Genomic DNA, 12,626 nt, shown 5'->3' with positions numbered 1-12,626 from the left:
CCAGTCAATTCTTTTAAAACTCTTAGGTAAGATATCTGATCCTGCAGATTTAAAAATGTTTATGTTCAGTAGTAGCTGTTTAACCTCCTGTCTAGATAATGTTGGAATAGAAAATATTTGTATGAATATGACTATAAATACAGAACAGAAATATCTATAGAATACTTCCTTTTCTGCATCATTATTGACAATCTTACCTTCCCTATGTATAACATTACTAGGATTTCTTTTTTTCCTGAAGTATTTAAAGAATTCCTTTTTAATTGTCATTCATTCTATTGGCCAGACATTTTTCACTTATGATAGCAGAGGGGGGGTCTATGTAGCAAAGGCAGAACAAATTCCAATAGCTTGAAGTTGAAGCTAGACAAATTCACAATAAGGAACATACTTTAATAATGAAGATAATTAACCACTGAAACATCTTACGTAGTGATATGGTGGATGCTCTATCACTTGAAATCTGTAAGGGTTGGATGTCTTTCTAAAAGATAGGCTCTAGCTCAACTAACAGCTATAGGCTTGATGCGGAATCACAGGTAAAATTCTCTGGGTTGTGTTATGCAGAAAGTCAGACTATAGGATCAGAGTGGTCCCTTCTAGCCTTAATATCTATGAATCAGTTCCAAGAAATATTATAATAAAGAGAGGGGTGGAAGAACATAGTAGGGGTGATGTCTCTGGCCCCAATAAATCACCTTTGGGCCACATATCAGAAGAAAGACTAGCTGGGATTCACCTTACATAGGGGAATTGCCAGCTGGCATGGAGCCAGCTACACCAACCCTTCACAGTCCCACCCAGAGTAGAGGGCATGATGGAGGCATGGCCACAGCACATAGCAATCCAGTTGTTATGAGCCAAAGTAAGTTAGAGTAGCCCCAAGGCAGCTCTAAGTTATGGCAAGGGCCAAATCATCCCCCAGTTGCCTCCAGGATAGCTCAGCTGGACCCAAGGATCTAGGCCTGTGTTTCCCTCTGAGTCCTTGTCACTGGTTTCCTAGGTCCAGCCTCTGCACTGCGTTTTCTGCTCCTGCAGGACTACGTCAATATAATTTTAGACTCCGGTATTCCAAGCCCTACTTTATTTATTCTCTACCCCTCACACATACTCTGGCTTCCTTCTCCTCCACTTTCTGATCTTCTCAAGTGTCTAAGCTTGAGTCTCGTCTCCTCCCTTCATTGTCTTGTACTCATCCCTCCTTCCCTGGGCCATACCCCACTTTCTTCCTCTCTCCTTCCCATGCTCTCACCCATACCCCGTTTTCTCTCGCCCCCCACTCCTCACTCCATTCTCTCTTCCTTCTCCACATACTTCTCATGGGCACTGGGCACAGAGACTGTAGGGGCAGCTGCCCTGGATACACAGGAGACAGACTCACTCCAGCCTCTTACTCTGTTTCCTATATTGTGTTTTCTTTTCTCTCCTTGACTGCCTCTTCCCAACTGCCTCCCAGCACCATCCATGCTGATTTTTAACTTGCCTGTGTGGTAGAGAAGAGATACAGTATAACTGGCTCAGGGAAGCATTTTCTAGCCCTGGCAGATCCTTCAGGGGGACTCCTGATCTTGCCACATGGGGAGACCATTTTTTTGCTGAGCACACAAGCCAGAATAAAATGTGTTACAGCACATGGGGCTTACAGCTCAGGATACAGCCACATTTAAATCTGGTTCTTATTATAGAGTAGGCAAGTCTGTGTTCCCATCTCCCATTCTCCCTCTAGGTCCCTGTGGCACCTGTCACCTATACAGATTGTTTGGTGAGTTGGGCACTCTACCTGCTGAACTCTTTTCTTAGAGCTTCCAACACGGAAAATGCCCACAGTCTGGAGTCCTGAAAGAAAAATAGGTTTGTAAACAGCTCTGTATTCAAATGAATTTCTTTACTTGTCCACAGCCCTGACTGGTCTGTGCCATGTGGAACACTGGGCTCTTTACCTTTAGCTACAAGGGAAGACATTGCTTCACTCTGTTAACTCATGAAGAGTCAGTAAATGAAAGGCTTCTCCCTGTGCTGTCCTACAATCTGCCACCTCCATGCCACCCCATCCTTCGTCCCCAGGGTATCATCTGCAATTAATTAACCACTCCCTGAATCTCCTGGGTCCCTGGCCTCCAGCCTGTGCTACTTCCTCTATTATCTGAGTGCCAGGGGCGGCATTGCCCAGACTCAAACTGAGTTTGGGGACAAAGAATGGTTTTGAGAGTAGCTCTAGAGATGTCTTCGGCTGGTGGAACTGAAGCTATGTCTACATTACAGGCGTTAGAGTCACAGAGCTACAGTTCTGCAGCTGTGCTACTGTAGCACAATAGTGTAGATGTTTCCTACAGTGACAGAAGAGGGTTTTCCATCAATATAAGTAATCCACCTCTCTGAGCAGCAGTAGCCAGGTTGACCTGGCTGCATCTACACCAGAGGCTAGGTTGGCTTACTACGGAGCTATGGGGTGTGACATTTTCACATCCCTGAGCAGATGTAACTAGGTTGATGTAATTTTTAACACCTGAGCTGTGTTGCAAAGGTGACATGACAGAGCTTTGAAAATTGGGGGTTAGTGACTCAGTTTCTCTTGGCTATGCAAGTGAGACCAAATGTACCCCTGTATTCACACCTACACACTATTGTAATAATGTTTGTATAAGTTATGCCTCGTAAGGTATTATCTGAAAACCCATAATTTGCTGCTCTGTATTGTCCTGCTAAAATATGTGTGGCAACATGGTATGTAAAGTTATACAATTCACCCGTATAGTGAAATTGACACAAGTTCCAAACCCCATAGTCCTGCCCAAACAGAAGCTGGCAAACAGGTCTGTCCTAAACAAAGGAATGTGTGCTCTGCTTAAATTGCATTTAAGCCATAAACAGAACCATCAAGCAGCAAGGAAAGACAAAGGAAGTTCAAACAGGTGAAAAAAACAGCAGGGAACATCCTTCTACATCAACTCTTTGACTCCTGGTTCTCAGCTGGAAATGTTTGTCAAGAGAGGAACTGAAACTATAAACGGGAGAAACAAACACCACAAGACATCCCCTCCCTGCCCTGAAGCGACAAAGGAAGCAGCTGTTGGACTCTGAGGGAGAGGTCCTGATCTAGAGAGTTTGGTCAGTAAGACTGCCAAAAGCATGTGGTGAGAAAACTTTGCTTTGATTCTAATGTAGTTAAAAGCGACAAAGAGTCCTGTGGCACCTTATAGACTAACAGACATATTAGTCTATAAGATGCCACAGGACTCTGTCACTTTTTACAGATCCAGGATAACACAGCTACCCCTCTGATAATGTAGTTAAGTTAGGTATTAATAAATGTCTTATCTTTATTTTTCTTGTAGCCATTTCTGACTTTTATGCCTCCTATATGCCTACTTGTACTCACTTAAAATCTCTCTCTTTGTAGTTAATAAACTTGTTTTATTGTTTTATCTAATCCACTGTGTTTAAACTGAAGTGTCTGGGCATCTCCACTTGCGGTGACAAGTTGTGTGTATATTATTCTCTTAAAGAACATAAGAACGGCCATACTGGGTCAGACCAACAGTGGCCAATGCCAGGTGCCCCAGAGGGAGTGAACTAACAGGTAATGATCAAGTGATCTCTCTCCTGCCATCCATCTCCACTGTCTGACAAACAGAGGCTAGGGACACCATTCCTTACCTATCCTGGCTAATAGCCATTAATGGACTTAACCTCCAAGTTAAGGAATAACAGATTTAATATTAACAGATTTAATATAACTTGTCCTGTCCAAGAGAGGGTTGGGCAGTACAGGACATACATTTCTATGGGAAAAAAATCTAAGACTGGGGGTGTGTTGGGGACACCCTGCAGTATAACCAAGGCTGGTGAGAGCCAGAGTGTAACCCAGTGTGGCTGGCAGGCTGCCGTTACCCACAGACACTCAGGTGTGGCTTGCACGATGGAGGCTGTTTGTGAGGGACCCAGATGGGAGCTACTTCAACAAGACATTGTAAGGCACCCCAGGGTTGCAGGGCAGGGGTGACACGGCTGCTCATTAGTCTGGACTGTACCCTGGAATGTCACAAAATGTCTCCTGTTGATCAATGAATGCAGAAATCTTGGGGGCTAGAGAAACCTCAAACAGCATCAGAGACTCGGGAAAGGTCTTGGTTTGGATCCAGCAAAGGGGTGAAGATTTGTAGGGCGACTCTGAGCCAGTTTGTCCATCCCTAAGGGAGGTTCTTATGGGCCTTGGAGTTGGAGAGGCTCTGTCTCCTCCCCACTTCTAGCAGGGGGATGGATAGAGGGATTTAAATGGGAGAAAAATGAGATTCATAAGAATAAAAAGGTGGAATCCTCACCAAGCCTTGCCTAGGATTCTCTGCAGGCCTGAGCTGCACCCACCTTGAGAGGCAAAAGGGAAGGCTAGCCCACAGGATAGAGCTTCTTGGCTATAAGCAAGCAAACCAAAGCTCAGAAGGTAAGGACCAGGCCTATTCCCTGAGCTCACTGGGGGTTTGTCGCTGATTTCAGGGGGCCTAACGTGACATCATTTCATTATTCTCGAGGAATCCCTTTGGTTAGAGGGAAAAGCTTCTTTACCGTATGCCTCAATGTGCTGGCAACATCTGTCCACAACACGCGGGACCTGCCTGTAGATGGGATTGAGGCTCAACGTCTTGTTCCTCTCCAAGGTTCTCCTGAGATCCAGCTCATTGGGATGTGACAGCTGCAGAGCTTCCAGCAGCCTGGAGGTGTTGTCACCCAAATCGGTGATGGAGTCCACAGACACTCCCCCCTGAAATCAGACACAGAGGTGACAAGGTGCCCGGAGCCCTCAGTTCTTAAACCCCTGGTGCCCTCAGAAATCCCAGAACCTCGGTGCTAAAATGAACCCCCACAAGACTCCATACACTGGCCAACAAAATACAGAGGCCAGGTATGGGCCACCCCAGGGTGAGCAAGGGAAGTGAGAAGCTAGAGGGAGCTTTCCCATCCCAGGCACTCTGAGTACAAGCCCATCCAGCCCCTGGGTACATACTTGGGTGGCTAGCCAGTGCTGCTGCAGCCACGCTGCTATTTTCAGTGTGCTAGTTCGAACACAGCTAGCATGTGTCCGTCTGTCCACACTGGACACACGCTGCCAGTGGCTGTGCAGACAAACCCTTGTTTATACACACTGCCACTGCTGGAATTCCCCCTTCTATACACACCCCTACTGCTGCCAGAGCTGCTAGTGCCTCAGTCTAAATTCCAAGCAAACTCCAGCAAAACTCCTGTTCAGAGTGAAATTTCCCATGGAGCCAAGAGTCACTTCCCCCTTACCCTACCCCTGCTCTGCCTTTCCCGGTTGGCTGGAGTATCTTCTGGAGAGGCTCAATGGCCTGGAGTCCTTGTGGGGGCTGCTGGCTGATGCTGGCTCCCATATCCCCCCATTTTAATTTTCCAGGGTGACGACAAGGTAATAGTTGCTCCCTCTGCCCTAGACCCATAGAAGCCCCAACAGGTCTGCCTGCCCTTGCCCACCCCCATGCAGCAGCAGCAGGAGGATCAGAAAATGCCTTTCTAGGCTGGGTGCTACTCCCTGGAGGCCCATCTCCATCATCATGGGCTTGAGGCACCAGCCAACTTGTTGACACACTGGCTTCGTCAGGAGCAGGGACAGCAGGAAAGTGGCTAGTTACCAGATTCATCCGATATATTAAGTGATCTCCTGGCAGTACAATGTGCTGGATTTAGTTATTCACATTACAGTAGTGCCTAGACAGCCTGACCAAGATCAGGCCAGGGTCCAGGATCATAGAATATCATCGTTGGAAGGGACCTCAGGAGGTCATCTAGTCCAAACCCCTGCTCAAAGCAGGACCAATCCCCAGACAGATTTTTGCCCCAGATCCCTAAATGGCCCCCTCAAGGATTGAACTCACAACCCTGGGTTTAGCAGGCCAATGCTCAAACCACTGAGTTATCCCTCCCTCCCTCTGCAGTTCTGGAGCAGCCAAACATACGAAAGGTCCCGGGGCTCCGTTTACTTTTGCAGAGAATTTCAAAATGTTTGGTTTTGGCTCCCAATCAGAACAAAACCAAAGATATCAGCATCCTGCATGGAACAGAACATGCTTCCTCTGCCCAGCTGTACTCCCCTGTCTCAGCCCAGCAGAGTGGGCAGAAAAGCTTGCACCTCTACAACAGGCGGAATGAATCCTTGTCCTCCTCGGCCTGGTGACCACCTCTGACACCACTGACCATGCTCTTCTGATTGAAATCTCGTCTTCCCTCGGCTTGCGGGGCTCCGTGCTCTCATGTGGCCCCTCCAGCCTCTCCAATCGCTTCTCAACATGTTGTCCAGGGGACGCTCCTCACAGCCCTCAGAGCTTGGGTCCCCTGCTCTTCTCCTTCTGCATTTTATCTCTGGGTAATCTCATCAGCAAACACTAATTCAGCTGCCATTGCTGTACTGATGGTGCACAGATCTACCTCTCTACTCCAGACCTGTCTGTGTCTGTCCAAACTGCACTCTCAGCCTGTTTCTCTGACACCTCCTCGTGGACATCCAGCCATCAGTTCAAGCTCAGCTGGTCAGAACAGACCCCGTAATCTTGCTCTCTGAGTCCTTCCCTGCTGCTCGTCTCCCAACACCACCATCCTTCTCGTCACTCAGGCCCATATCCTGGGTGTCATTTTTGACTTGGCCCCCTGTCAAGATCCTCGCAACCAAGCCATAGCTAAAACTTACCAGTGCTTTCTGCAGTTCTCAGAGCCACCTTTCCTCTCCATCCACAGCTAAAACCCCTGTCCAGACCTTCATCATCTTGTGTCTCGATCACTGAAACATCCTCTTCTCTGGCTTCCGTAAATCCAGCCTCCATTCAGAATGCTATTGCAAAGATCTGGCATGTCACTTTACCATATCACCCCTCTCTTTGCACGGCCTACTCTCACCCACCTGTCTTTGCTCAGATCTGACCAAAAGATTGACTCCCCCTATCACTGGCCCATGATGCCAGCTTCCATCGCCCTCATGTTACATTTTCAAAGAAGCACCTTCATGCATTCTCCCATGCTGAACAGGTTTGTGCCAGTTTCCTTCTCCTCCCTCGTCTGTATCCAGTGTTGTTGCTTGTCTTATTCTTACCGTGCAAGCTGCTTAGAGCAGGGACTGTTTTATATTCTGTGTTTGCACAGTAGCCCACAGGACTTGGTGCTGCTGGAAGCCCCTCAGTTTCCCCAACAGAAGCCAACCCAAGGCTGAAAGCAGCCAGAGGGCCAAACTAGCACAACTTGACCTTGTAACTAGGGCCCCTGGGAAACAGCCTCAGTGGTTGGGGTGCCATGGCCCCCCTCCGGCCCGGCCTGATGGCAGCTTGCTCCCAGCACACAGTTTAGTTCTCACTCAACCTGTTTTGCAGCCTTACCCTTCGGTGGCTCCGGGACACAGTGTCCAGGAAAGTAGGAGAGAGCGGCTCATCGGCAAACTCTCCACCAAGCTCCAGCACGCAGCCTCCGATGAAAGGGGATTTCTTCTGAATCTGAGCTCGAAATTTAGTCACGGTCGCTTCCACCTCCAGGCAGTCCCTGCGGCTGCCTTTCACTGCTTCCTGCATTTGCTTGTGTGTCCAGTCATTGGCAATGACTTGGGAGAGCGGGATCCCAAAGGCCTGGGGACAACAGTCTGTAAAAACACGAGACAGTTAGGGACTGTGACCTGCAGGCGGACAGAAATGAGACAGAGACGTATCAGCAATCCCGCCCTCCAGCCAGGAGCCTGCACACTCTGCAGCACGGCAGAACTACACTCTGTGGCAACAAAAGCAGAGTCAGGCAATCTGGGGTTCCCATTGCAGTGGCAGGAGCCAGACGCTAAAGAACCATCAGCTGAGCTGCGGGCTGCTCACCACCACTCCTCTTTAGACAGCTAGGGGTCTCCCCCACCTCCAGGCCACAGCTCCCTGCCTGCAGGTGAGTCAGGCTCTTTCCTGAATGAACAAGGGTTCAACTCCTACCCACAAAGCAGAGGGCCGTGGGGAGGGAATCCTACCAACACAGAAGAGCCACAATAGGGTGAGCCCAGATACCGGGATGGTGGTGATGGGAGCATTTGCCAATCAGATGGGCTCAGAGTTAACACCCTATGGCAATGCAACAGGGCAACTCTCCACTCAGAGTGACTGACTCAGGCAGGCGTCGCTGCATCGGTAACACTGTGGCCATGTGTTCAAGATTTTTCTTGCCCTCATGAGGCCCAGAAACCTTTTCTTTAGATAAACTTTGAGAGTCTAGTACCATGATAAGCCAGATTTCCAAGAGAGGTCAGTGCATCAGTTGCACATTGGGTACTGGGCACATTGGAAAATCTGACTTCAGTTCTGGGTACTGAACACACCTGACCTCTTGACATCTTCAAATCCTGAACGTGTTTCTGGGACACAGTGCAACACAAATTACTTGGGCTCAGTACAGGGTTAACTGGGTGAAATTTAAAGGCTTCTGCTATATAGGAGGTCAGACTAAACCATCTAATGGCCTCTTTTGGCCTTAAAGCCAATGAAATAGCAAAACACTTTGTTAATGCAGCATTAAGGTTGCCAGGTGATGGCTTGCGCTCTTCTGGAATGCGAGTTCAGCAAAACTGAGTTAAGGTGAATGCCCATAGATCCTTAACTCTGCCCCCTGTCCCAAGCTGGCAATAGCCACGGGGAAATATCTAAATCCACTGCAGCTGCATTCAGTGTGCTGGGTGTAGTGGTTCTGAATGGTAGAGGAATAAACTGGAGCAGCTTGGGAGAGCTGTGACTGTGACATGAGGAGATCTGGGTCTGAGACCACCCCATGTGTGTGATCAAAGGAAGGAGGTGCACATAGACCTTTAGGTTCCAGTCTGCACCATTTCAATGGAGGTTGGTCTGGAGCAGGGCACTGGGGTGGTCTTGCCTGGGAATTGTCAGTCATGAGGTGGGATATAAAAGCAGGCTGGGTTTAATGATGGGGAGGGGACAGTACAGGGTTATGTGATATCCTGTGTGAAGGGGCTGTTAAATTTTACAAGTGTGGTATTGTGTCAGGGAGCAGACTCAGTGTTTGAGCACAAAGCAAGTGCAGGTAGCATCAGTCCATTACAGTGACAAGGCAGAGCAGGAGTGTGTGTGTTATGGGCATACTAGGGCATCACTCAAAGAGGTGGAGTTATGGTTGTGTGGGCATTTCCCTTAACTCTGTATTTCCTGGATGTTAGAAGTTAGAGTTTTGCTGAGTTCAATGTTCTGGAAGGGCGTGAAGTATCACCAGACAAGCTTCATTCTGGGTTAACAAAGTTTTTTGCTATTTACTTGCCCAGTTTTTTAAATAGAGACAGAAAGGTTTGTCATTTAGACCATTGTCATTCTCTCCTTGGCTAGGTAATAATCCAAAGACACCATTTTTATATCGTGCTTTTCACCAGTAGATCTCAAAGAACTTTTACATAATGATCCCCATTTTACAGATGGAAAACAGACACAGAGAGGTTGAGTGACTTGCCCAAGGTAACCCGCTAAACCCCCAACTTCCTCCGCTACCCCTCACAGTCTCCAAGCCCCTCTGTCTTCTCCCTCTCCCCCAACCCCTCCTGTCTCCCTTACCTGCGCCCCAAACTCTCTGCCCTCCACTGCTATCCATTCCAATTACACATCAATCACTGAGAAGACCCAAGCTCCCTTCCCACATACTTTTGCACCTCTAATTACCCTCCCCTCCCAGTGATCATTCACATGTGTCATTCTTTTCTTCATTTCAAAAACAGTTCCAGCACCTTCTGAGTAGGCTGCTGTACTCAGACTACATTTCTTTAAAAAAAAAAACAAAAAAAGATGGAGCATTTTTTCCCCAAAACATTTACAGTTCATTATCCAATTTCTTCCATGGGTGGGTTTCAAACTTCAAACTAACTTGCTAGAATCTGTGAATTTAATGAAATGCTGGTGTTTTTCTGTTTGTTTGGGTTTTGTGTTATTTTGTTTTTTTCTGAGGGCTGTGTCTCAGGAACTCCCTATTCAAATGACCACACATTTGGATCACTAACCCTGCCCTACACTCCCATCAGGCATAGCAAATTTCAAGACAATCATTGTAAGTATGCAGATTTTAGAGCACTTGGAAGAGCTCTCTTTTAAACAGGAAACTGGTCTATACCTTTAAAAAAGCTCCAACAGGTGAGGAAAAAGCAGCAAGGGACAGCCTTCCCTACAGACTCTTGGTCTCCTGAATCTCAGCTGGAAATGTTTTCCAAGATGGGGACTGGCACTATAACAAGGCCGGCTGCCAGGCTGTGTGTGGAGACAGAGGGGGCAGGCTGCTCAAAAACAGAAGGGAGCTCTGTTGGAGAGTTTGCCAGGGTCTGGCTGCCCTGTGGCACAGCAGCTGTTGCTGAGAGTGTGAGGTGAGATGTTGGGGTCAGAGCCATTGGAGCTGGGGCCATGGGGTGATTCAGCAGTGTGTGCAGGGAGGGGCTGGTTGTTGGGGAGGGTGGGGTTTCTGCACATTGGGAGCAAGAACCAAGAAAATTTGGGGAAGGGGCTCTGCAAATCCCCATCCCCTGATCTTGGGAAAATGGAGAGTTCAGAGGCCATTCCCCCCCCCCATGCTGAGCCCAATGTGCAATAGGAACCCTGGGGCTTCCCTGTCATCCAAGCTACTAGCTGATCACCTCAAAACCAATCAATCATCCCCTCCAGCTCTTTGAGGGCCTGGAGGGACCTGCCAGGGCTTGTACCTGAGGAACACCCAGGAAGCCCCCTCCCCAAACACCTCTTAGTCATGCTATCCTCACTACTGCACTTTCTCAGAATCCAAGGGAAATTTAATGTGCAAAACCCATAGGTAAGCTGGCATGCAGATTCCAGGTGATTCCCTTTATCCTGCTCTCTGGGCCCTTTCAGAATGGCAGTGTTGAATTCCCAAACACAAATGCTGCAAAGCCAGGACAGACACAATTCAGAACACATTTCCCACATAGCACAGCCATGCAACTTTAATTCTGCCCCTGTGGTCCCTGCCTTAAGGAGCTCCTCAGGGAGAGATCATAGTTCCGTCGCCTTCCCAAGCCTTTTTCTTCAGTGTGATCTCTGCTCCCCAGCCTGGATCCATGGTGCTACCTGGAGCACAGAGGGGATCTATTGGCACATACAAGTAGCTGTCCTGATCTGAAGTTATGCTGGGCACAGAGAAAAATAGCATGTTTGGTTGGGGAGGGCTAAGGTAACTGTATTCCTAGTTCCTCTTGCCATCCCCACAAGGGTAGAATTAAGGTTGTGTGTTTGTGTTGTGTAGGAAGAGTCTCCTTATCTCTGTTTCTATTTTATCATGATTTGTTTAGTCTTGATCATCTTGAAGGGGAATTCCACATTTCCTGGCTTTTGCAACATTTGAGTGTTGGCAATGAACTCTTGCCTTCTGGCAGGGCAAGAAGAGCACAGGGCGGTGCTGAGAATACAAAGCTTTTGGTATGTCCGTAGTGTGATGCTGTGCAGTCTATATGGTTTTATAAAAACATAATAAGAAGTGAATATAATGTAACTGGAATATGCTTCATGCAAAAGGTCTCTTGTAAGGTATCATTACAAAGCTTATAATCTACTGAGTGTGATCATCCCATTTGTATAAATGTACCACTCTTGTATCTAAAACTAGAAATATGAAATATAACTCTGAGGGCCTATTGTAATTATGTAAAGTGTGGGCCATTAATGATGGTTTGGAATCTTGATGCCTCCCATTAACAAGGATCATTGTCTGCAGATGGCTGTGTTTACCTGTTAGTCTTCCTGTATATGTGTGTGCTGGCAAGTGGGCAATGAAGTCTTGCAGTGACATGTGATCATGTCACCTGAACTGGAATCCATCTTTAACCTGGTGCTTTTCCAGTAGGGGTGTGTGTGGAAACCCAAAGGGACAAAGGGTTCCTGCCTTATGCAAAAGATATATAAAGGGGTGGAAGAGAACAGAGGGGGAGAGGAGCCATCATGAAGAATCCCCTAGCTATCACCTGAGCTGGAACAAGAGCTGTACCAGGGGAAAGAATTGTGCCCAGGCCTGGAAGGTGTCTAGTCTGAGAAAAACTTACTGAAGCATCTCTGAGGGTGAGATTATCTGTATTTAGTTTGATTAGACATAATTTATTTTGCTTGGTGACTTACTTTGTTCTGTCTGTTACTACTTGGAACCACTTAAATCCTACTGTCTGTATTTAATAAAATGACTTTTTATTTAGTAATTTACTCAGAGTATGTATTAGTACCTGGGGGAGCAAACAACTGTGCATATCTCTCTATCAGTGTTATAGAGGGCGAACAATTTATGAGGCAAAACGGATTTATTTGGGTTTAGACCCCATTGGGAGTTGGGTATCTGAGTGCTAAAGACAAGCACCACTTCTGTGAGCTGTTTTCAGGTAAACTTGCAGCTTTGGGGCAAGTGATTTAGACCCTGGGTCTGTGTTGGAGCAGACGGGAGTGTCTGGCTCAGCAAGACAGGGTGCTGGAGTCCTAAGCTGGCAGGGAAAACAGGAGCAAGAGGTAGTCTTTGCACATCGGGTGGCAGCTCCCAAGGGGGTTTCTGTGATCCAACCAGTCACAAGTAGGGAACCTGGAAATACTGTATTTATGACCCTGCCCATGGAGGAAATTCATTTA

At 47.5% G+C, this 12,626-nt stretch overlaps 1 protein-coding gene across 8 annotated transcripts in view; it reads right to left on the bottom strand.

The window, feature by feature from the left end:
- The window catches only part of ARHGAP36 (Rho GTPase activating protein 36), an 82,444-nt gene that overhangs the window by 35,331 nt on the left and 34,487 nt on the right, over positions 1–12,626 (bottom strand). For 6 of the 8 annotated variants that reach the window (XM_008175188.4, XM_008175190.4, XM_042853345.2 and 3 more), the window contains exons 4-6: positions 7,377–7,633; positions 4,564–4,759; positions 1,781–1,836 (exon numbers count right to left, since the gene is read on the bottom strand). In XM_008175188.4, the coding sequence (XP_008173410.1) occupies positions 1,781–1,836; positions 4,564–4,759; positions 7,377–7,633 (509 nt within the window). Of the gene's footprint in view, positions 1–1,780; positions 1,837–4,563; positions 4,760–7,376; positions 7,634–10,128; positions 10,222–12,626 lie in introns of those variants that run through there. The other 2 variants (XM_065556372.1, XM_042853346.2) reach the window with 2 other exon arrangements.

Source organism: Chrysemys picta, chromosome 9, assembly GCF_011386835.1.
Source record: "Chrysemys picta bellii isolate R12L10 chromosome 9, ASM1138683v2, whole genome shotgun sequence".
NCBI lineage: Eukaryota > Metazoa > Chordata > Testudines > Emydidae > Chrysemys > Chrysemys picta.
This window is presented reverse-complemented; position numbering and strand designations above follow the sequence as displayed.